The sequence below is a fragment of the Dreissena polymorpha genome, chromosome 16 (assembly GCF_020536995.1).
Source record: "Dreissena polymorpha isolate Duluth1 chromosome 16, UMN_Dpol_1.0, whole genome shotgun sequence".
Taxonomy (NCBI): Eukaryota; Metazoa; Mollusca; class Bivalvia; order Myida; family Dreissenidae; genus Dreissena; species Dreissena polymorpha.
In genome coordinates, this window is record NC_068370.1 from 4,418,717 (window position 1) to 4,442,638 (window position 23,922).

At 35.0% G+C, this 23,922-nt stretch overlaps 1 protein-coding gene across 12 annotated transcripts; it reads right to left on the minus strand.

Moving 5' to 3' along the window:
- Positions 1–483: 483 nt before the first annotated feature.
- LOC127862362 (zinc finger protein 492-like) lies at positions 484–19,017 on the minus strand. 12 transcript variants are annotated; one of them, XR_008040571.1, is made up of 10 exons: positions 18,886–19,017; positions 18,175–18,260; positions 11,016–11,127; positions 10,275–10,351; positions 8,568–8,753; positions 6,616–6,781; positions 5,765–5,866; positions 3,666–5,334; positions 3,420–3,501; positions 484–3,091 (listed from the first exon to the last, which is right to left on the minus strand). XR_008040571.1 is itself a non-coding variant. In XM_052401448.1 (9 exons), the coding sequence occupies exons 1-8, from the start codon at positions 18,911–18,913 to the stop codon at positions 3,839–3,841; spliced, it is 2,253 nt and encodes a 750-aa protein (XP_052257408.1). In that variant the 5' UTR covers positions 18,914–19,017; the 3' UTR covers positions 484–3,747; positions 3,832–3,838. The 12 variants fall into 12 exon arrangements, 2 of the variants coding, with proteins under 2 accessions (XP_052257408.1, XP_052257407.1); XR_008040569.1 differs by having other exon boundaries at positions 484–3,255; XR_008040570.1 differs by having other exon boundaries at positions 3,584–5,334.
- Positions 19,018–23,922: the final 4,905 nt, after the last annotated feature.

Below are 23,922 nucleotides of genomic sequence, written 5' to 3' on the forward strand. Positions count from 1 at the left end.
TTCCTTACAAAAAATAATGTTTAGGCAAAAAGTGTCGCCCCAGATTAGCCTGTGCGGACTGCTTAGGCTAATCTGGGACAACACTTAAGGCACTTGCATTAAGCCCAGTTTCCTCAGAATGCGACTCATAAACCTGCAACATATGACACTTCCATTATATTTATCACTAAAAAGTTATATTTATAAGCATTTCGTTTAAACCATTGATCCTTCATAACCGCTTCTGTAATTTATTTTGCGACTGTCGGGACAAATTGAGTCACATTGGGACACCGGAACAAACTCCCCAAAGTAAAACTGTCTTGCCAAGATTGGGACGTCTGGCATGTATGAATTTTTAGAATATACTTAGAAAAACCTTTCAATTAGACTGTATAATCACAAAACATAGATTTTATATTGAAAACATAAAACATAAGACAATAAATTACAGTTGGAGTTATGCGAGTGTGTTACAAGTCTAGTGCCTTCTTTTTTTCACAGAATACGCCATATAATCAATCACAAGAAGTATGTTACCAGGGTGTACAAAAGAACAAACAGTGGGCTGTTGCTACCAAAAGACTTATACATGTAAATAATCATCATTGAGTAAATTCACATGCCAATAATGTCCATGTTGTATACATGCATAAACTGGACCTCCATATGTGTAAATCTAGAATGCTCATTTACAAAAAAAACATCATACACAATATTTGAATTACTATTGTATTTAAACTATCCTACAGATTTCGCGATTTTTAACTTTAGAAACGTGAACATCCTGGTGGCCATTTTATTCAACAGACCACAACCATTTTAATTCAAACATGTTAATCCCAATGCAATTCCATGTCCACTACATGGGTATGACTAGAAAAAACTTGGTAGAGGACCAACAAACAATGTAGCTGGCAAAGTACCAAATCCTAATGCCTTGCCCTTTAAGAGAATAATAATAGTTTTCAGTATTACTACATACAGGAAACAAGTAACCAAAGAGCAGAGCACAATTTTACCAAAGGGGAACGATTTGTGCAAATATGTTTCATGCCAAATACCAAACGTCTGTCCCTTACGGTTTGAGAGACTTTTAAAGTTTTCAATGTTTACATATAAAGAAAAAAACAGGTTACACCAAGAGGGAGGGGGGAATTTTTACCCAACTAACATGTATTGAACAAACTTGGCACAGAACCACAATTTGATATTACATACCAACTACTGAACTTTCATTAATGGGGCAAGTTTTAATCCTAACAAAACTTAGTAGCAGACCACAACACATGTGCCATGACAAATATATCAACTCTGGCCCTTGTTGTTTCCGAAATTTTTAAGTTATTTTACAAGACAAGTATAAATTAATATTGTTTTATTGTATACTGGCCAAATTGCATATTGTTTTCTGTTATTTTCATTCACAGTCTCAGACACAGTCTGTGTAAAAGACCTATTGCTATGAAGAAGGGCTTTGTCAGAATGCTTAGAATGTTAAACCACCTCAGAACAGACATGGAAATAAAAAGAAATATATAGGTGGTGATCCCAAATATTTTCTGAGAAAGCTAATAATGTCCTCTGTTAAAGAGGTATTGGCAAAAGGAGGCTGGTCAACCATGGCCAAAATGTAAGTTTATAACCATGCATACAGGTGAATGACTATAATGCAATATTAAACTATTAAAAACCAAAAGAAATGTTCCTTATATACAATATCAGGATACAAACGCTTCCTAACCTCCAAAGTGCATATCAGACACATAATAAAGTCATTATCTAATTGCATGATAGTGTGACACTTGTCAGTGAGCTGCTGCTTGCTTGTTCACAGTACCAGTTCATGCTGGCAAGTACTAACACAAGTTTATTGTATTTCTCAAGTTCTCTTTTTTTAGGCATTATTTCTGACAACAAACCAAAAGTTAGTCAGACATTTCATTTTTTAGGCATTTTGTTCTGACAGAATTCAAACGTGTGTAGAATTTTACAGTGATATTATGGGCATGTAACAGTTTATAAGTGTCTATCACAACCTTTGTTTATTTTTGGTGTTTTCACTTCATAATCAAATACAACACTTATATTTGTTAATGCAGCATGAACATACATGTACTAAAACAATATCCCGGAAAGAGAAAAATAATGGATTTGAATATCAACCGTACTTTCGTTTGACAACTGATCATGCATGTACGATGTGAACATAAATTTAGTTTTAGTGCAGATTCGTTCATACGCGGACACAAAGACACACTTGTTTTACGGATCATTTCGGCTTAGAAGACTGGGCAAGTCATGTAAAATATAGAAAATTAAAAATATATATTTTTAATAAACAACTGGTAGCAAGATGAGTTGCAGATAATTGGTCAGTAACCACATTTTAACGAACTCTTTGAATCTGTTAATTCTTTTCAGCTCAATTCAACAGTGAAAAATGCCCATAATATCACTTTAAACTGCTCTTTCAAAGCATTGAGTTGAGTTTATATTACTTTTGGAAAAAGTTCAAAAACCTTAACTAATCTTTAAGGTATTAAATAACAAGTATAATCTTGCATAATTGCATAAAATAAAATTGTACTTAATAAATCACTATACTAAAGCACTACGCAACTAAATTTTCTTGCTGATTATTACCTAAAGAATAATTTTATATGTCAATTTTCTACCATGCATGATTTCAATGTTGCATACAAAACTATTTATTCTACTTTGTTGTGTCTGAAGAAACGTCAAAAAATACACTATGCTCTAAAAATAGATGTGTCACAATATTTAGCAAAGTGAAATTTACACACCTTAGTAATAACATTTTAGTTATTTAACATAAACTTATTTATGACATGCAGTAATTATTTTGAGATCAATCGATCTCCTGGTTGTATATGCAAGTGTCTCTTTCAGTGACAATCCTAGGTGCATAACACACACCATACACTTGAACAGCCTTTCTCCTAAATGTATCCTCATGTGTCGCTTCAAGTGACTGTGAACACTCTGGTTTAATGCATTACCACACACCTCACACTTAAACTCCCACTCCTGAATGTATCTGCACGTGTCTCTCTAAGTGAACACTCTGGTTAAATGCATTACCACACACCTCACACTTATACTCCCACTCTTGTATGTATCCGCATGTGTCGCTTCAAGTGAACACTCTGGTTAAGTGCATTACCACACATCTCACACTTATACTCCCACTCCTGTATGTATCTGCATGTGTCTCTTCAAGTGAACACTCTGGTTAAATGCATTACCACACACCTCACACTTATACTCCCACTCCTGTATGTATCTGCATGTGTCTCTTCAAGTGAACACTCTGGTTAAATGCATAATCACACACCTCACACGTATACTCCCACTCCTGTATGTATCCGCATGTGTCGCTTCAAGTGAACACTCTGGTTTAATGCGTTACCACACACCTCACACTTATACTCCCACTCCTGTATGTATCTGCATGTGTCTCTTCAAGTGAACACTCTGGTTAAATGCATTACCACACACCTCACACGTATACTCCCACTCCTGTATGTATTGGCATGTGTCTCTTCAAGTGATCACTCTGGTTAAATGCATTACCACACACCTCACACTTATACTCCCACTCCTGTATGTATCTGCATGTGTCGCTTCAAGTGAACACTCTATTTAAATGCATTACCACACACCTCACATTTATACTCCCACTCCTGTATGTATCTGCATGTGTCTCTTCAAGTGAACACTCTGGTTAAATGCATTACCACACACCTAACACTTATACTCCCACTCTTGTATGTTTCCTCATGTGTCTCTTCAAGTGACCATTCTTTGTTAATAAGAATTACCACACACCTCTCACTTATACTCCCACTCCTGTATGTTTCTTCATGTGTCTCTTCAAGTGAGCACTCTGGTTAAAAGCATTACCACACACCTCACACTTGTAATCCCTCTCTCCTGAATGTATGCTCATGTGTCTCTTCAAGGAACCTTTCTGTGAAAATGCATTACCACACAACTCACACTTGTACTCCCTCTCTCCTGTATGTATCCTGTACATTTTCTCTCCTGTATGTATCGTCATGTGTTTCTTCAAGGTACTACTCTGGGAAAATGCATTACCACACACCTCACACTTGTACAATTTCTCTCCTGTATGTATCGTCATGTGTGTCTTCAAGGTACTACTCTGGGAAAATGAACGTCCACACACCTCACACTTGTACAGTTTTTCTCCTGTATGTATCATGATGTGTTTCTTCAAGTGACCCTTCTGCTTAAATGCATAACCACACATCTCACACTTGTATGGTTTTTCTCCTGTATGTATCCTCATGTGGGTCTTCAAATGAACACTCTTGTAACATGCATAACCACACACCTCACACTTGTACTGCCTCTCTCCTGTATGTCGCCTCATGTGTGTCTTTAAGGTACCACGCTCGTTACATGCATAACCACACACCTCACACTTGAACGGCCTCTCTCCTGTATGTATCCTCATGTGCGTCTCCAAGGTATCGCTCTCGTTAGATGCATAACTACACACACCACACTTGTACACTCTCTCACCTGTATGTATCCGCATGTGTGTCTTCAAGTGACCACTCAGGCTACAAGCATAACCACACACCTCACACTTGTTCTCCCTCTCTCCTGTATGTTTCCGCATGTGTGTCTTCAAGTGACCCTTCTGGTAACATGCATAACCACACACCTCACACTTGTACAGTTTCTCTCCTGTATGTATCATCATGTGTGTCTTCAAGGCACTACTCTGGGTAAATGAATGTCCACACACCCCACACTTGTACAGTTTTTCTCCTGTATGTATCCTCATGTGTCTCTTCAAGTTACCCTTTTGGACACATGCATAACCACACACCTCACACTTGTACACTCTCTGTCCTGTATGTATCCTCATGTGTCTCTTCAAGTTATACTTGTTGTTACATGCATAACCACACACCTCACACTTGTACAGTCTTTTTTCTGTAGTTATCCTCTTGTTTGTTTTTATGCCATTACTGATATTAACAGGATAATTACACACATCAGAATTGTTATTCTTCTGTAATATTATACTTGTCAATTGCTCATCACAGAAACTTTGTGAAATGTCTCTTTTATTATGTGTAACATTTGAAATATTGTTGAGATGGCTTTCATTGGATGAAGGATTTATCTGTTTTGAATACGCTTTCAGATATTGATGATCATTTTCTCTAAGCCACTGATCCAGAACTTGCAGATCTTTGGATGTAAGTTTATCACCACCATGCACTCTCCTCAAATGACGAACAAAAGGGACTGCAGTTGTGAATGCTATCTTGCAGTACACACATTGGAAAATTTCTGAAAAATAACAATATTAACATGATATTTGGGACAGATTTAAATTTTTACCTATTATATATGAAATTTGAACCCAGAATACGTGTTTGCTCCTATTGGCAATACAATCCCAAGAAAACATTGATGAATCAACCTTGAAGAGTGATTACAAGTGATGAATCAACCTTGAAGAGTGATTACAAGTGATTAATCAACCTTGAAGAGTGATTACAAGTGATCAATCAACCTTGAAGAGTGATTACAAGTGATGAATCAACCTTGAAGAGTGATTACAAGTTATCAATCAACCTTGAAGAGTGATTACAAGTGATCAATCAACCTTGAAGAGTGATTACAAGTGATCAATCAACCTTGAAGAGTGATTACAAGTGATCAAGCAACCTTGAAGAGTGATTACAAGTTGTCACGATAAACTGTCAAAAAAACAAACCTTCTCCATTTACATATTTAGGGTTGAAATGCACATTCTTGTCTCTGATGAAGCTATCTTTTCTGGCGCATTCATCTCCAAACCAAACTAGCAGTTCTTCCCCTGAAGCAATTAGTAAATATTAACAGGTTATTTATTAAAAATAAGAAAATGTTCATCTTTTCGATGTCACACTACATTCTTTAACTATACATGTGTGACAAATGTTACTAAACACAGATATTTCTGAAATAATGTGCATGTGTTTTAATTGTACAACATAAAATTATAAGTTATTTATTCTTCTAAAAATAATCTTGTTTTGATTCTAGGACTGAACAATAGGACAGATTTTAAGTAAAAGTAAAATATTTGGATATGTTTGGCTTTTCTTTATATCTATTGAGTTGTGTATGATTAAAATTGAATGGCAAACTGGTCAAGTTCCAGAAATATCTAACATGTATTTGTTTATTTGTTCACAACATGGATTCACACCAAAGAAGACATAGTGAGAAGCAGGTGGTTCTATTACTTGGAATCACCTGACATGCAGTGTTGTGAATATTTTGAGGTTAATGAGGTCTTTCAGGGCCTGAGGCTCAATAATGCAAGGATCTGAAGTGGGTCTCATACTCCGGAAGAAGTTTGAGTAAAAGCAGCAACTTACAACTATTTATTGTATACTCTAATATTGGTCAGACCATGTGATTTGAGAAAACCAAAGTATGTGGAGAAAAGTTCACTTTTCCTGTATGGTAACAATACAGTATATGCACTGTCGAAGAAAATTGAACTGTATTGCCATGGTGAGACTGCTCTAATCAGACAGCCCCCACATTAAGTCTTCATAACTTAAGTCATGTATGTACCTGATGAAACTGGTTTTAATGTGCAGTAATAGATGCCTCCTTTGTACTGAAATGCTACCAGGTTCTGATCTGCCTCCGTCATTGCACAGTTCACGTATCTCATCCAGTTAGAGGTGGACTTGTCCTGGGCATCCACAAAGTGGCTCGCTTTGCCCTCCTTATAGATCTGAACGGCATAAAATTTTACTATAAACAAGAGATGTGTTTGTCAGAAACACAATGCCCCCTATTGCGCCGCTTTAAGCCATAAATTTGGCCTTTGACCTTGAAGGATGACCTTGACCTTTCACCATTCAAAACGTGCAGCTCCATGAGATACACATGCATGCCAAATATCAATATTTGAAAAGTTATTGCAAAACTTAAATGTAAGGTTCAAGTTTTTTTGTTGTTTTTTTACCTTTGACCTTGAATGTCCCCCTATATGACGTTTGACCTTGAAGGTTGACCTTGACCTTGTGAAGGATGACCTTGACCTTTCACCACTCAAAATGTGCAGCTCCATGAGATACACATGCATGCCAGATATCAAGTTGCTATGTTCAATATTTCAAAAGTTATTTCAAAACTTTAATGTAAGGTTAAAGTTTTGATGACAGAATGACGGACAGACAGGCCAAAAACAATATACCCCCGATCTATCGATCCGGGGGCATAAAAACAAATAGATAAACAAGATTGATACACAAGAAAGCATGATACCTGATACACTTGTCATTAGGAGCAACATTCAATTGTCAGACTGCAATTCCAAAAAATGCATTTACAAACTTTACAACGGCAATGATACTACAATATTTTCTACAGCACACACACACAAAGTAATTTGTTTTTAATTGTTAAGTTCCATTCATGTAAAATAGTAAAGTACTTTACATCCTTCAATTGCACATTAATTTAAAGTAATAATTGAATCAGTCTCACAAAATGTGTGAAGTGTATACATGCCAGAATGCTAATATAATTATATAACATGTAATAGATATATCAACTAGAAATGTGTCACAGACACTGATGCATTAACCCATTTATGCCTAGCGTCTAGAAAAAAGGCCTTAGCAAACAGCGTAGACCCAGATGAGACGCCGCATGATGCGGCGTCTCATCAGGGTCTGCGCTGTTTGCTTAACGGAATTTCTATAAGAAATATTCTAAATATAGAAATAAATATACTAGACATCCCTAATTTTGGAAATAAATTGATCCAATTTTGCAGGATGGGAAAGTCCACTAGGCATAAATGGGTTTATGACATATGTTTGGACACAGACATATCAACTATTGATTCTACATTAGACAAACAGACGAGAGCCAATAATTCAGCCAAAACTGGTCGCAGTTTAAATTCCTTTCCAAACAATCATATACATACTATGAACATTCTTCTGTTAAAGTCAGACAAATCCTCCAAGCACTTAGAGGCTTTGATTTCGGGACAATATATTACATCAAGAATAACCAGACACAGGGCCTTTACTCTGTCAAATCTTGTCACAGCTAAAATTTCACAGTCTAAATAATTATGTCCGCAGTAAGATAATTAAACTTGAGCCAGATCGACCCAGAAATTAAACAGGAGTTTAAAACAATAATTCTGCCCAAATACCTTGAAGTCCTGATTTCTTTTTTTCCAATCATCTACAAAACATCATCAAACAGTTAAAGTTTGCATGAGATCAACCCAGTAGTTCAAGAGTAGCAGAAAACTCAAGCTTTGGGATTAGCAGACATGCTAAGGGACAGATAAACTGGTACAATTTTTAATGCCTCCCACTTTTTGGTGGTATAATAAACCTAAAATTCCCTTTATAGACTGCTAGATAGAAAACCCATTTGGTGCAAACGCCCTCTTTATTTTCAAACATTTAGACTTTGTTAAAATACTTATGCATTTCAAACTAGAAATAGGTATAAATTCATCAAGCTAAGCATCATTTTAAAGATAGCTTCACCTGCCAGCAATATCCTGACTTATTGTTGTCAGTGATGATATCGCCCTCATACGGTCCAAACATGATCCTGTTCTCAAGTCCAACTTTTGTAAATACTCCAAGACCAGCTCCAACTATTGTTGAGGTTTTTATTTCAAGGTCATCTGGCAGGGTATGGTCTGCTCTATGGGGGTCCTCTTCTGGCACCTGCAGTTGATATTTAGGTATATGAGAATGTACTGGAAACACGCTTTGAATTAGAATAAAAGGGGTATATTGAAGGAATTTCTTAAATGTAGTGACATCACTTAAACAATGAAAATTTACGACATTCATAAATACACATTTCGAAAAACAGCCTCATATACCAATAATAATTGAAACAGTCTTTTCATTCCCATTTCTCTCTACGAAACTAGAGCTTTGTCACAGACGTGATGTATATCCCCACGTGCCGCATTGACACAGACTATTTTGCATGCTGTCTTTACAAAACAAGAGAATGCTATTTATGGCAATTTTTTAGAATTATTATGCCATTATTAATAACAGCCATTTTGACCTTTGAACTCTTGAATTCTTTCCCATGACACGCCGTCCAATGACTGTGAACAAAATTAATGTACCGAGTCATTTTAAAATCTCACAATGAATGACATAGTTATGGTCCAGACAAGATCATTTATTGCCATTTTTGATCTTTGAACTAAAAGTGTGACCTTGACCTTGGAGATATTTATGTAATTCACTGTCCAATGATGGTGAACAAAAGAGCCACATGATTTAAAAATCTCACAATAAACAACAAAGTTATGGCCAGGACAAGCTCATTTATGGCCATTTTTGACCTTTGAACTCAAAATGTGACCTTGACCTTGGATATATCACGTTATTCTTTCGCGCGACACACCATCCAATGATGGTGAACTAATGTGCCGAATGATTTCAAAATCTCACAATGAACGACATAGTTATGGCCCGGACAAGCTCATTTATGGCCTTTTTCAACCTTTGAACTCAAAGCATGACCTTGACCTTGGAGATATCGACGTAATTCTTTCGCGCAACACACTGTCCAATTATGGTGAACAAATGTGCCAAATGATTTTTAAATCTCACAATGAACGACATTGTTACTGCCTAGACAAGCTCATTTATGGCCAGTTTTGACCTTTGAACTTCAAGTGTGACCTTGACCTTGGAGATATCGACGTAATTCTTTTGCGCGACACACCGTCTACTGATGGTGAACAAATTTGCCAAACGATTTTAAAATCTCACAATAAATGACAAAGTTATGGCCCATACAAGCATTTGACCTTTGAACCCCAAGTGTGACTTTGACCTTGGAGATATCAACGTACTTTTTTCACAAGACACACAATCCCATGATTGTGAACAAATGTACCAACTCATTTTAAAATCTAATGATAAATGACATAGTTATAGTACGGACAAACTTTCGGTTTAAAACACACTAAGTGACCCCTTGACCTAGTTTTTGACCTGGCATCACCCATATTCAAACTTGACCTAGACATCATCTAGATACAACTTGTGACCAAGTTTGGTGAAGATTGGATAAAATTTCGGGACAGAACGACAGACGGACAGACGGACAGACCTACGGACCGCCAGACAGACTGACAAAGTGACTACTATATAGCCCCCATTACCAGTAATGGGGGTATAACTAGGTATGCGTGTTATAGATAAACAAAGCTCCACCTCTTTGTCCTGTATGTAGTTGTAGGGTCCATGGACAAGGCAGTCCCCTTCAAACTCCTTGTTGCATTCTACACAGTCTATGAGAGCAAACAAATTACAAGACAACAGTTAAAATTCATTAAAGTCAAAAGCTAAAATCAACTTCTGGTTCACAAGCTTAAAAGAACTAACTTATATAGCTTTTAAAGAGTAAATTACCGTGTGCTTGACATTTCAGGGGTCATTATACTACAGTCTAGATATTTTGTTACTTAACATTTCCTCTACAAATGTTGATTTGTATAAATCATAAGCATGTTACTTTACAAAAAATGTGTAATACTCAGTACATGTTTGTGTTAGTTTCATTGTAACATTTGAATCAAGATGATGCAAGTCAAACAAGAGATGTGCTTGACAGAAACACAATGCTCCCTATTGCGCCGCTTTGGCAGGTTTAGAAATTATCTCCATTTTAAAGCTTATTACTTCCCTTGGATTGTTTTTTTAACTTTTGACCTTGAAGGATGACCTTGACCTTTCACCCCTCAAAATGTGCAGCTCCATGAGATACACATGCATGCCAAATATCAAGTTGCTATCTTCAATATTGCAAAAGTTATCGCCAATGATAAAGTTTTCAGACGGACACTTTAAGCACATGCATTAAGCTCGGTTGTCACAGAACGCGACTCATATGTTTGTTGTGCTTGAGTGAGACTTTCTAGTGCAAGGTCATGGATATTTTGTTCAAAGGCTTACAGAGCAAGTGGTCATCATCAAGAGGTTCCAGGTTCATACAACTGGCTTGGTTCCTCTCTTGAAGACTGCACTCAGTATTGCCCTTTTCTGGTGTCTTTGCTTTCTTCACTCTCTGCAATGGTGTTTAAGACAAAGAATATTGATTACATTATACACATTATATTCTGCTATAATTATCATTAAATAAAACAAACAAGTATTCCATGAAAAAGCTTTGAAATATCACATTTTTTCAAATAAACTCTACTTTCAAGAAAGACAGAAAGTCATTCTTAAAGTTTAGTGAAATGAAAATATGTCAGCATTAGCCATGTTTATGGTGATGTTGATGAGGTTTGCTGAGATTTTAACATTTTCTTAATCTTAACATATAAACTATAAAATACAAATTTAGGCTTGCTTGTTCGAAAATTTGAATAACTTATCAACTTACTTGTTGATCTTTAATACCAATTAGATTATTAAACAAGAGGGCCATGGGCCCTAAGGCGCTCACCTGAGACCCAAAGGAACTAAACTATTCTGGGAAGGTGGAGTTCAAAATAATAAAAGTACTTCATACAGACAGGCTTACATACTTAACTTGCGCTTTATAGTTTGATTACAGGTATTTAGTGTAAAATCTTCAAAAGAGGAAGAGTGCTGAGCAGACAGGCGGTAGTACAGACTTAGTGTGCTCTATTATTAAAATACGTTTCACTGTTTTTCCATTCAAAGTTATTTAGAACAATGATACTCTGATTTTCAAGTAATACTGCATTTCACGTATCATACATGATGTCTGTATATAAAATTAATTTGAACAAGGCTATTTTCAAGCAATATGGTCCCCTACCGGCTCCACCATTGTCAGAAATTCCACCATTTTCAGATTTTATTTTATTTTGGTTGCCATAGCAACCACAATTTTTGACATAGGAACAAAATGAAATGACGTGCATAATGTCCATATTGCCATCTATCCATGTTCAAAGTTTCATGAAAAAATATTCAAAACTTTTAAAGTTATCGCAGGATCCAGAAAACCACCATTTTCAGCAGTATTTCTAGTCTATTTGTTTCCATAGCAACCAGAATTTTTGATGTAGGAACAAAATGAAATGCATAATGTCCATATTGCCATCTATCCATGTTCCAAGATTCATGAAAAAATATTTAGAACTTAAAAGTTATCGCAGGATCCAGAAAAGTGTGACGTACGGACCGACGGACGGACTGACTGACCGAGCGCAAACCATAAGTCCCCTCTGGTGAAACCGGTAGGGGACAATAATTGTATTTCTGACTTTCACATAATACTGTATTTTCCATATCATTCATGTAGGCCTACATGACTTTTGTATATCAATCTGTATTTATGATTTAAAATGAAATTTCATACTTCATTTAAGAGTTAATTTTTGTTAATTATTCACATTTGTAAGTGTTGTTTGTAAACAAAACATTTCTACTCTTTATTTACAACCAATGCAAAACCAAAATGCATTTTAATTGTGAAGTTTATTCTCAAATACAAGATGCATTTAATATCATAAGTATCGCAAATAGTTGGTTTTAAGTACATTTTCTCTATCTCTTTAATTCTTGAACAAAGTATATCTGTGATATGAGAGACAAGCAGATCATTAAAGGAACGTGCCAAAGAACACGAGGCTAACGTGCGGCTACGAAGAAATAAACCAATCTCAGAACATTTCAATGGTGCGGGCCGCAGAGTGCAGAGTGCAGGATATGGTGTATCAGTGTTAACACAAATAAGAGACAGTTCCCATTATTACAGACTTATTAAAGAATTGGAATCATAAAGAAGTTTCAAACGCAATCACCAAATGGACTAAATACAAAAAATCAACTTGATGTCCTGCTACGGGAAACTATCTTGTAAAAAATATATGTGAAAAACATTTTATATTAATCATCAACATAAATGAATGTAAAAATAATAGTACTTTATGCAATTTATCTTGTCCATAATGTGTATATGATATATAGAATAGCAAGTATGTATGATTATTGAATCAAATATCATTATAATATTTTACATAGATATGGATTGAAATAATAAGTCATTAAATAAGTTTACCCTATTTAATTTATGATAATAAGTTTAGGTAGATTATAATTACATATGATGATGATTGTTTTATTGTAAAATATCAATTTCTTAAATATATAAAGCACACATTTAACATAAGATTAAGACACAAAATGTTAGTGTTTAACGTCATTTCATTTTTGGCGAATTTTTACATTTTTTGGGGCCATTTTATATAATGCCATTTATGACGTCATCATGTACAACGTCATTTGACGTTTAAAAACATTTTTCTTTGTTATTTAAATTGTGCAGTCAAAAGACGTAAAAATGTAGTTAACATATTATTTCCCATTGTTTTGATAAAGGCATTATGCCGAAACGTCAATTAAAGGAGTATAATCAGAGAGTTATAATTATTTAATATCCCTTCGGATAATTCAACTGAGCTTCCCAATTTTAGTCAAAATGCCGCAAATTTTCCCAATTCAAAGGAACCTGGCCCCATTCCCAAAATGGTGAAAAAACACTGGATATGTGTACATGTAGACACGATAGTTTTTTGTCAATAAATGTTCAACAGTAAAGTATATTTCAATCTATTTTTTATTGAAAGGATATTTTTACGTACATATCTTTACTTTTTCTTCTTGATATTCATAATATACACTGGGTCTTTGTGATAGTTATAAGTTAAATAATAGTCATTGAGTAAGTTCAATCAGGCATCACTGTACTTAAAGCTAAGAAATATGAAATGCCACGCCCATTAAATTTATATATATTGAATATTGTATAAACCTTTCTTGGAAATATATAAGTACATAATTTTGCTATTTCAAGAGCTTGCTTCAATGTTGTAATCTCTTCTTTTTATGCAGTCAGCATGCTGATTTTTATACGAAAATAAATGCCAGACAGATGTATTTATGTGTTTATCTCTATATTGATACCACTGTATAGCAATTGCTGTTCCATGGCTGCTGTTCACTGCAAAGGGCTGTAAACAAGGGGTTAGGGGCCTGACTCTAAACTGTTATATACAGTTGTTTCTCCCCTCAGTAATTTTCTGTGAAATCAATATTACTACTCAAAATTTTTAGATTATTTAATAAAGGGTTTTCTGATGGCAAAAATACGTTTGTTGCACTTCATCCCCAACCAATCATCAACATAATTATCCTCTGTTATTATGGCCATGTTTTTCAAATGTTCACTACTATTTTCAAACTCGTCCGAGGTATCCACATAACCAATGTTTTGACCAAATTTCATGATGGTTAGGCAAAAAATGTGACTTCTAGAGTGTTCACAAGCGTTTTTACTAAATAAATATAAGGAAAAGGACCCCCCCCCACCCTGGCAGCCATGTTTTTTTACCGATCTGAACCCTTTTCAAACTCAACCATCTTATCCAGGAAACAAATCTGACCAAATTTCATGAAGATTGGACCAAAAATGTGACTTCTAGAGTGTCCAAATGTTTTCACTATATACATATAGAGAAAACTGCCCCGCCCCCTGGCGGCCATGCTTTTTCACCGATCTGGACCATTTTCAAACTCATCCGAGATATCAATAAAACCAATGTTTTGACCAAGTTTCTAATGATTGGGCAAAAATTGTGACTTCTAGAGAGTTCACAAGGTTTCTACATGTGTATATAGCCATATAAGGAATACTGCCCCGCCCCCTGGTGGCCATGTTTTTCAACGGACCGGAACAATTTTTGAACTCAACCAACATATCATTAAGACTAACATTTTGGCAAAATTTACATGAAGATTGGGCATCAAATGTGACTTCTACAGTGTTCACAAGGTTTTTCTATTTTTTTACCTAGTGACCTAGTTTTTGACCCAGCATGACCCAGTTTCGAACTCAGTCGAGATATCATTGGGACAAATGTTCTGACCAAGTTTCATGAAGATCGGTTAAGAAATGTGGCCTCTAGAGTGTTCACAAGGTAAAATGTTGACAACGCACACATGACGGACAAAAGGCGATCCCAAAAGCTCACCATGAGCACAACGTGCTCAGGTGAGCTAAAAATACCCAAAAAATATATTAAACTTAATAATGCTTCTTTTATTGGAAAGCTACGGCTATACATGTAGCTAGTGGCCAAATAGTTGTGAAAGCATTTTGGAAATATGTCTTGACAGATTTGCAGAGTTTTTAAAGTGAATATGGCCAATAATGTTAAAATTATGTGATGAAAGTAGGTAAACATAAACCAGGAATGTCTCAAAGACATATTGGTTGCCCCCACCACAAATCTGATACAGTGGACAAAACGAAACAAGCGAAACACTTCAAGGGGCCTTTCCACGTTTGGGTAAATTGACAAAATTTTTAAAAAAGTTGTTTCCGATTCGCAAATTTTCGTTTTAGTTATGATATTTGTGAGGAAACAGTAATACTGAACATTGACCATGCTTTAAAATAGCCATTATATGCATCTTTTGACAATAATTATAAAGCGTTGCAACGCGAAACGAAATAATAATTTGGAAAGTTCTGCTGTTGTCATTATATTTTGTGTAACTACAAGGATTGCTTATATAAAGTATCAAATACATCGATAATTGTATTCAGAAGGATGGCCGAGTGGTCTTAATAGCAGACTTTTTACTCCATGACTCCAGGGGTCAGTGGTTCGAGCCCTGCTGAGGGTAACCTTTTTTTTTCTTTTTTTAATTTTATTCTTGATTTTTAACTTGAGCTTTTAAGATCCAATGTTTACGTTTAGCATTTAATGACAATTTTTAAAACATGCCAAAATCTGTGAAAAGGCCCCTTTCAGCCATAACTGGTTACAAACAAAGTTCCTTCTTCATAATCATCTTCACAGTAATGTAATTCAGCAATTAAAATGTGAACAAAGTTCAAGAAGCACTTATAGAGGTCTTCTGTTTACCAAATATTCAGAAGAGTATATAATAGAGTGAATTAGAAACGTGTCTGTAGAAGACAGATAACCCCACAGGGATTTCAATAGACGCAGAATCCTGCGTTTTGACGAGAGCAAATTAAAGAAGACTCGTTTTTGACGCAACGCTTTTTTCTGCTGTGCGTCATTTTGACGCATCGAAAATTAGACCCGTGCGTCAGTCAGTTAACATATCGAGTTCCATGGTAATAAATCCTGCTGTGCTTCTCATTGAAATTAATGTATCAGAATTTGAAACTCGGTCTATAATCGAGAGAATACCCCGGTCGTTGTTTATCTTATCTCATCTCTTCCAATACACATGTCACCGTCTAAATAGTGCGTGCGCACTTACTGGGTAATTAGCAGCCGTGATTACGTGATAATTGAATGACCATTAAACTTCTACGTTATGACTTTCGACTAGTCAATATAAATTGCCGCCTTAGAGTCTTTTGATGATTTTTGCTTTGGCAGACTCTTCAGATTTATTCTGAACGCGAATTATTTCAGCTAGACTTTCGACATTGTAAATCGCTGACGTATTGTAAATTAAATTATAACCCCCATTTAATTCAAAGCTGGCAATCCAAATTACAGGTAATGGTGATTCAATAATGGAGAAAGCATTTAATGGATTTAACAAACATTTGATAAGGTTTGTTAAACCAGAAAACAAGAATGAAAATTTGGATAATTAAATTTATACTACTACAGGTAAGGCATTCTTAAGTGTACATATTTCGGACATGTATAGTATTCGGATAAACAGTAATAGATATACTAGATGTTCCATGCATTTAGATTGTGTTTTGTTACAAAAGCTATCATATGGATGATGATAATATAATGACGATAAATAAGTGATGAAAAGGTGCTACCATATATCTTAAATGACTTAAATGTGTTAAAAGACTAAAATGTGTTATGATGAAATAGATTTTAATGAGCATTTATTGTTTTTTACAAATAAACATAGTATAGTGATAGAAATAATAAAAGTTGTGAAATGAAAAACTTAATGTGGATATTGTTCGCACAAATTAATTATGTTTTGTCATTATCTTTGTGTACCATTAAACAATGTTGTGTTATGTATCATAGTATTGTTATTTAATAAAGCAGTATAACTTTTTAAGATATTGTGTTACTCTTAGAGCATATGTTTATCATAAAAACATTGAATAATACAGACAAAAACACAATAAACGCGCTTCAAAATTGACCCCAGCATTTTTCAATTTGACTCCTCAAAATTTCAGTCCAGGAGTCATCGACTCCTGGTTTTTAAAATCTATTGAAATCCCTGACCCCAGGATTGGCATTTGTCTGTAAACTCCACTTATGTTGGAAAAAACTGAACCAAAAGATGGAGGTGGACAAGATCAAACGCTGATTAAAATGTTTGGTAAGCTTCAGTCTCTAGCAGAAAGTATTTTTTGCATAAAAGGAAAAGGGATGACAACTTATGTTGTGCACAAAACATCACAACCAAGATATGAGTCGCGTTCTCAGAAAACTGGGCATAATGCATGTGCGTAAAGTGTCGTCCCAGATTAGCATGTGCAGTCCGCACAGGCTAATCATGGACGACACTTTCCGCTTTTATGACATTTTTCGTTTAAATTAAGTCTCTTCTTAGAAAATATCCAATTTTGGCGGAAAGTGTTGTCCCTGATTAGCCTGTGCTGACTGCACAGGCTAATCTGGGACGAAACTTTATGCACATGCATTGTGACCAGTTTTCTCAGAACGCGACTCATATAATTGGCAACATCTACACATGCTGATTAGTTTCAGCCCTTTCATGCTTATATTTTTTTACTTACTCCCCACACAAGTTAAGAAATGTTCTTTTAAAGGTTAAAGGAACATTGTCTACTAATTAGGCTTTATTGGGCAGTTAACAGTTGAAAAAAATCTGTTAAAAGTGAAAGAAGACTTAAAAAAAATAATTTGGGCACTGTATATTCTTTAGCGGAAAAGAGACCAAAGGCTATGATTCTTCCAAAACTTGTTGCAGCCAGTTTTTCTTACTTTTTTATCATCACACATTAAACTTTAAGTCATTCAATTGTGAAAGTTTGAGCAAGATCCACCCTGTAGTTGAAGAGAAGTTGAAACAAGAACTTTCAAACCAAGACACACTTGTAGCATACAAACAAAACAAAATACCGGTAACTTATACATACCTTATTACTCACTAGGTCACCATGTTTGTCCAATTTTCTCTTAGCTGGTTTCCGAAAAAGGGGGACAGTAGTTTTTGCATCATTCTCTGCAAACATATCATTACAATTTAACTACTGTAATAACTCAAAGTTTGAGTACACCATTATTTCTTGAAAAAATAATCAATTCTTTGTGACTCTTATTTTTCGAAAACCCATATTATCCTTTATAATTAAAGGCTCTAAATACTTGGACAGTTGCATTAAGTCTGAATTTGTTGACACATCGCATGTGTCCATGTGTAGCATGATGACTTTTATAAATCCTTTCAAATGAATGGGAGGTCACTTGACCATTGCATTTGCTCTTTTTGGTCAAATCGGCATGTATGCCAGTTATTGATTTACCCAAAAGCTTTAAGTGGTTAGGCCGTTAAAATGATCGACATAAGGAACGAATAAGTTTTGCTTATTGCATAAACATTCTTGTTTGTACTTTTTCAAAGACAACTGATCAAGTAGAATTGTGCTATTTATTACAATCTGATTGGTGTAAAAAAGTATTTAAATAAACCAAATAATGCAAAATGTTCAATGTTTAAAATCTTACTATACATCATAAGATATGCGAGAATTCACATAATACTAATAATATACTACTGTTGTTGAGAGCTTTTATAAATAACAATACTGTACCCCTTGGGTTGACTAATTCTCTCGAAGAACCTTTACCACAAACCCTCTTTGGTACTCGAAGCATTGAAGGATAGCTCTTGCTTTTCCCTTTGTTTCTTTCAATGAATATCTCTTCAAAGTCATCAGAAGAACAATATCCAGACTCTTCTACAAGATTGGAATTCACTATCTTGGATGTCATGGCAACGTCTTCAATTTTAGAACTCATCGACAAAGGCCCGTTATTGCTCTGACTTTCAGAAATGTTATGTGATAGATTTGACTTTGAATCATAGCTGATTAAAGACATTGGAACATGCGGATCATTCACAGGTAATATTGCAACTATTTGATCCATACTATCTGACAAACCAATGGGCTGATGTGTAGGAACTTCCTTGTTAATGGATTTATCACAACACTCCTTTTTATCCCAAGCATCAGAAGATTTGGAACTGACTGATGTCACTAACCTACATGTTATGGCATGACTTACATTCGTAGGCAAAACCTGAACAGGTGAGGTGCTTAAAGTATTTGCCTCAATATTTAAAGCCAAATGACTGACAGGATTCAAGTCAGAGGAAGAATGTTGTACACTTGAAATAACTTGACCATATTCAAAATCTAGGAAAACTTCTTGAGAACCAAACTGGCTCAGAGGCAACTCGTTTAAAATCCTCAGTCTGTGTTCCTCAGGGAGTTTATCACCAGCATCCTGTTTTTCATCCAACACTGTCTCCTTCTCCGTCCCACCTTGTAGGGTCTTTACTGGACAGGGGATATAAACATCCTCAAGCTTTCCTCTACCGTGGAATATGTCTGTTTCTTGACCTATCTCTTTGCCTAGAACCTGTTCTGATTCGGCACACCCAGAATAAAACAAAGCAGCTACATTACGCAATTCATCAGCTTCGACTTTGACACAAACAGAGTTTACTTCATCTAGTGTTTGGTCTGAATTTAAGGTCTCAGCACCTACCCTAGTCGATATAGAGTTTGCATCAGTTTGGGTTGTGGAATCAAATTCCTTTATAATCGCAGTATTGATTTCTGTCTCACTTCCCATGAGATTGTATTCTGTATCTTGTTTTCTTCTTTTGTACTTCTTAGAGGCCCCAAGAAGATGACTTTTCCGAGTACTTGTCATTCTGGAAATGATAACAGTAAAAGATAAATATTGTCATTCAGACGTATTTACTTAGGACAGATTAAACAAGATGTGTTTGTGAAACACAATGTCCCCCTATATGACATTTGACCTTGAAGGATGACCTTGACCTTGACCCTTCACCACTCAAAATTTGCAGCTCCATGAGATACACATGCATGTCAAATATAAAATTGCTAGCTTCAATATTGCAGAAGTTACATTACATGAGCAAATTTGACCCATTTATTTAACCTAGAAGGATGACCTTGACCTTACACCACTCAAAATGTGCAGCTCCATGAGATACACATGCATGCCAAATATCAAGTTGCTATCTTCAATATTGCAAAAGTATTCATAAATTGAGCGATTTGGGCCACATTTATTCGACCTCTGACCTTGAAGGGTGACCTTGACCTTTCAACACTCAAAATGTGCAGCTCCATATGTTACACATGCATGCCAAATATCAAGTTGCTATCTTCAGTATTGCAAAAGTATTCATAAAATGAGCAATTTTGGTCACATATATTTGACCTCTGACCTTGAAGGATGACCTTGACCTTGACCTTTCACCACTCAAAATGTGCAGCTCCATGAGATACACATGCATGCCAAATATCAAGTTGCTATATTCAATATAGCAAAAGTTATTGCAAAATGTTAAAGTTGGCGCAAACCAACCAACCAACAGACCAACCAACCAACAGACAGAGCAAAAACAATATGTCCCCCACTACTATACTGCGTGGATCTCAGAATGAAGGAACATTAAGGCATTGTTAGGTACTGTACACAAGAAAAGAAAACTATTTAATTACTTCAATGATTTCCAATTACATATTTATTTTCTGTGGATCATAAACAAGGGAAATCATTATAAATTGTTAACTTAAATATTGTTTTAACTAAAGTAAAAACAACAAAAAGGTGATTTCAACGATTTAGCCAGCTTAATGCGACTTCAAGTGTAAAATGTAAGGCTTATAATACAACAACAGCATTTCTAATACAACATATATTGATACGGGGAGAAATGTGAAAATTGCAATTAACATATAAGGGCCATCGTGTTATAATTAAGCACATGCATAATATGCTAAATGTATTCAATTCGAATGTTCGTGAACAGCACCGTAATACCAACATTTCATTTTTTGATAGTGAAATGTAACAGGTTCGCATTAAACATAAATGAAATAAAATGCATATTAGACTATCTGTTAATGAAACGACGAAATTAGGCCTGTATTAAATTATGGCTACAATCAAAATTTAATTTATATCTAAATAAAAAAAAATCGGTGTCTTTTTAAAAATAACACAATAAAACAAAGATCTGAACATTTTTAATAAACAAAAAAAACATCATGATATGGATATGTCATTTGCATTTAATAAAAATATTTTCAAAATTATATATGAATAGCCACCGGGTTCACTGTCAGACGGTTGAATACAAGTTCAAAATCAATATGAAATAAATGCTCATTTTTACAACGGATTTTTCATCAACTCCCGATATAATATGTATAAGAAACGTTTCTGATAGTCAGTCTGCCGTTAACTCATTTATTTTCATTACGCCATTTTTCTCTAAAGTTTTTATGATTGTATTAACGTTTTACAAAGCAGTTTAGTTTAGTGTGCGGCTTTAATAATTTATATTATAGAAAAGAGCATAATACGTGATTACAAATATAGAATTTCCCTCACGCAATCCGCTATAATTGCGATCTGCTTGTCGGAGTTTTCTAATCACTAGACCACGTGACTATGTGGGCGGAGCGATCGATAATTTGGCAACTGGTCAATTTAAAAGGTAACTGCCACTTAAAAAAAATTTGAGTAAATATACGCGCAGAAAACATTAATTTGATTGAAAATATTTTCGTTATCAAATTATTTGATTAGAAATCATTGAAACTATATCACATATGTAATTGTTTAATGTTCAAAATGAGTATTCCTGATCAGCCTTGAAATTTTGCTTTTTCCTTAGCATATATTCGGGAAGAAAATGCCAGAACAGCGCTCATTCCAATCTTGTTTGTTTGATTCGTTCACATGGCTCCACTATGATGAGGTATGTATATTCGTATTAAATTTTGGGTGGCAGACGTTTCCCCCACCCATGTTTCCTCCCCAGACGTTTCCTCCCTAGATGTTTCACCCCCATTTGGTGGGGGGGGGGGGGAAACGTCTGCATAATATGAAAATGTATATTAAAAGAAGTTATTTGTAATAATGCCGGGATAAGTGAAAGAAACAAACTTTATCGATTAGTATTAATATTGAGTGCATTTTATGTGTCTTAATAATTAATTATTTAAAAAAAAAATCAATGTTAGTTGAGTCCTGAGTGATGCGATATTAATAACTGATTTTTGATGGCTGTTTTTTGTTTTTAGGGAAGCCTCTAACAATTTTACTGATTTTATTATAATTGTTTTTATTAGTGCCTGAAATTGTTCTTTCATAATTTGAGATCATTTAAAAATTGAGTAAAAGCACAGCTTTGAAGTTCTTTGATGGTCATTTTAAGTGGAATAGAATGTTACAAATTAAACAATTATAACTTTGAATATATGAATTGAGTGAAAGCACACCTTTGATGTTCTTTGATGATAATTTTAAGTGGAATAGTATGTTACAAAGTAAACAACTTTAATTAATGAATTCATTTTGCTACAAACAAATTCAGGTGTTACCTCTAAAAAATACTGTTTAAAAATTAAAGGAAACACAAGGATGAACATATTTTCGAAACCAGGCAAATGATAAGAAAGTTATGAGTTTCGGCATTTTAATGTTTGCGCTATTATTTAAGTAACAACACAAACCTCCCATTAAACAAGACATCAGGCACTTATGGTGCAATTATCTACAAGCGTTGATTATATTAGCAAGATAACAGCTATTGTACAAAGGGTACTTATGGTGCAATATACAGGCCCTTTAATCAGCATTGTTGAGATTAGGTGACATCTGTGCTCCCAAATGAGCAACATGTATAAAATACTCGGTAAGATTTTGAGATTATTCCCTCTATGCCAATGCCACTAGTACACCAACATGCACTTACTAATGATTTACCTGCATTCATTACACAGTTAAACCAAAAAAAATGAATTCTAAAACCAACAAACAAGCTGCTTCATAGATTAAGTTAGTTAAAGATTTCATAAACATAATAATCATTTTGTTAATAAATCAAGATTATACTTCAACCAAACAATTATAAATTTATTGGGGGGGGGGAAGGTCTGCAGTAAAACTAAAATGGGGGGAAACGTCTGGGAAGGAATTTCCGAAACATCTTGGGGGGAAACGTCTGGGGAGGCAACGTCTTGGGGGGGGGGGAAACATCCGGAAACCTTACATTTTTATTTGAGACCGTTCTTTTATGAACCTAACGTCTATCTAAATACACACGAAATTTAGACAAAAACATACAAATAATACTTGTATTGTTGCTTCATAATGTTTTTTATTATTATTATCATCATTAATTTTTAAAACACATTTTTTTCCATTTTCAATGTAATTTTTTTTAGGGCCAGGACCTTGCGTCCGCCTCCCAAATGTTTAGAGGTTATCTATGCCCCTGTAATGTGCACAAAATCTCAGTGAGACTGAGAGCAGAACTGCGATTGTGTTTATGAAGGGATGCAAATGTACTCCCAGAGCCGCAAAAGCAAAATTTATCTGGGAGTACGTTTATATGGACTTCCACACGCCAACCATATGTGATTTGCTATGCAAACAATACATAAACAATTCATAAACAATACCTAAATACATACATCCGAGCAAAGCGCGTGGCCGAATTCTTTGCAAGTTAGACAGAAACTTTTTTGCTCGTGTGAAAACTGAAAAATGCGCTCTAAAACGGTATGTACTGTTATTCAAAACATATCTTGCACGTAAATCTTACCTTC

Bases quoted from the DNA above. Each gene is read 5' to 3' on its own strand.
- LOC127862362 (XM_052401448.1), bottom strand. From the start codon at position 18,913: ATGCTTCGAGTACCAAAGAGGGTTTGTG. The intron at 11,128-18,174 runs GTATGTATAAGT...ACACCATTGCAG, and splicing joins GTGACCTAGTGAGTAATAAG to AGAGTGAAGAAAGCAAAGAC. The intron at 5,335-5,764 runs GTTTGTTTTTTT...GTTATTTTTCAG, and splicing joins TAAATATGTAAATGGAGAAG to AAATTTTCCAATGTGTGTAC.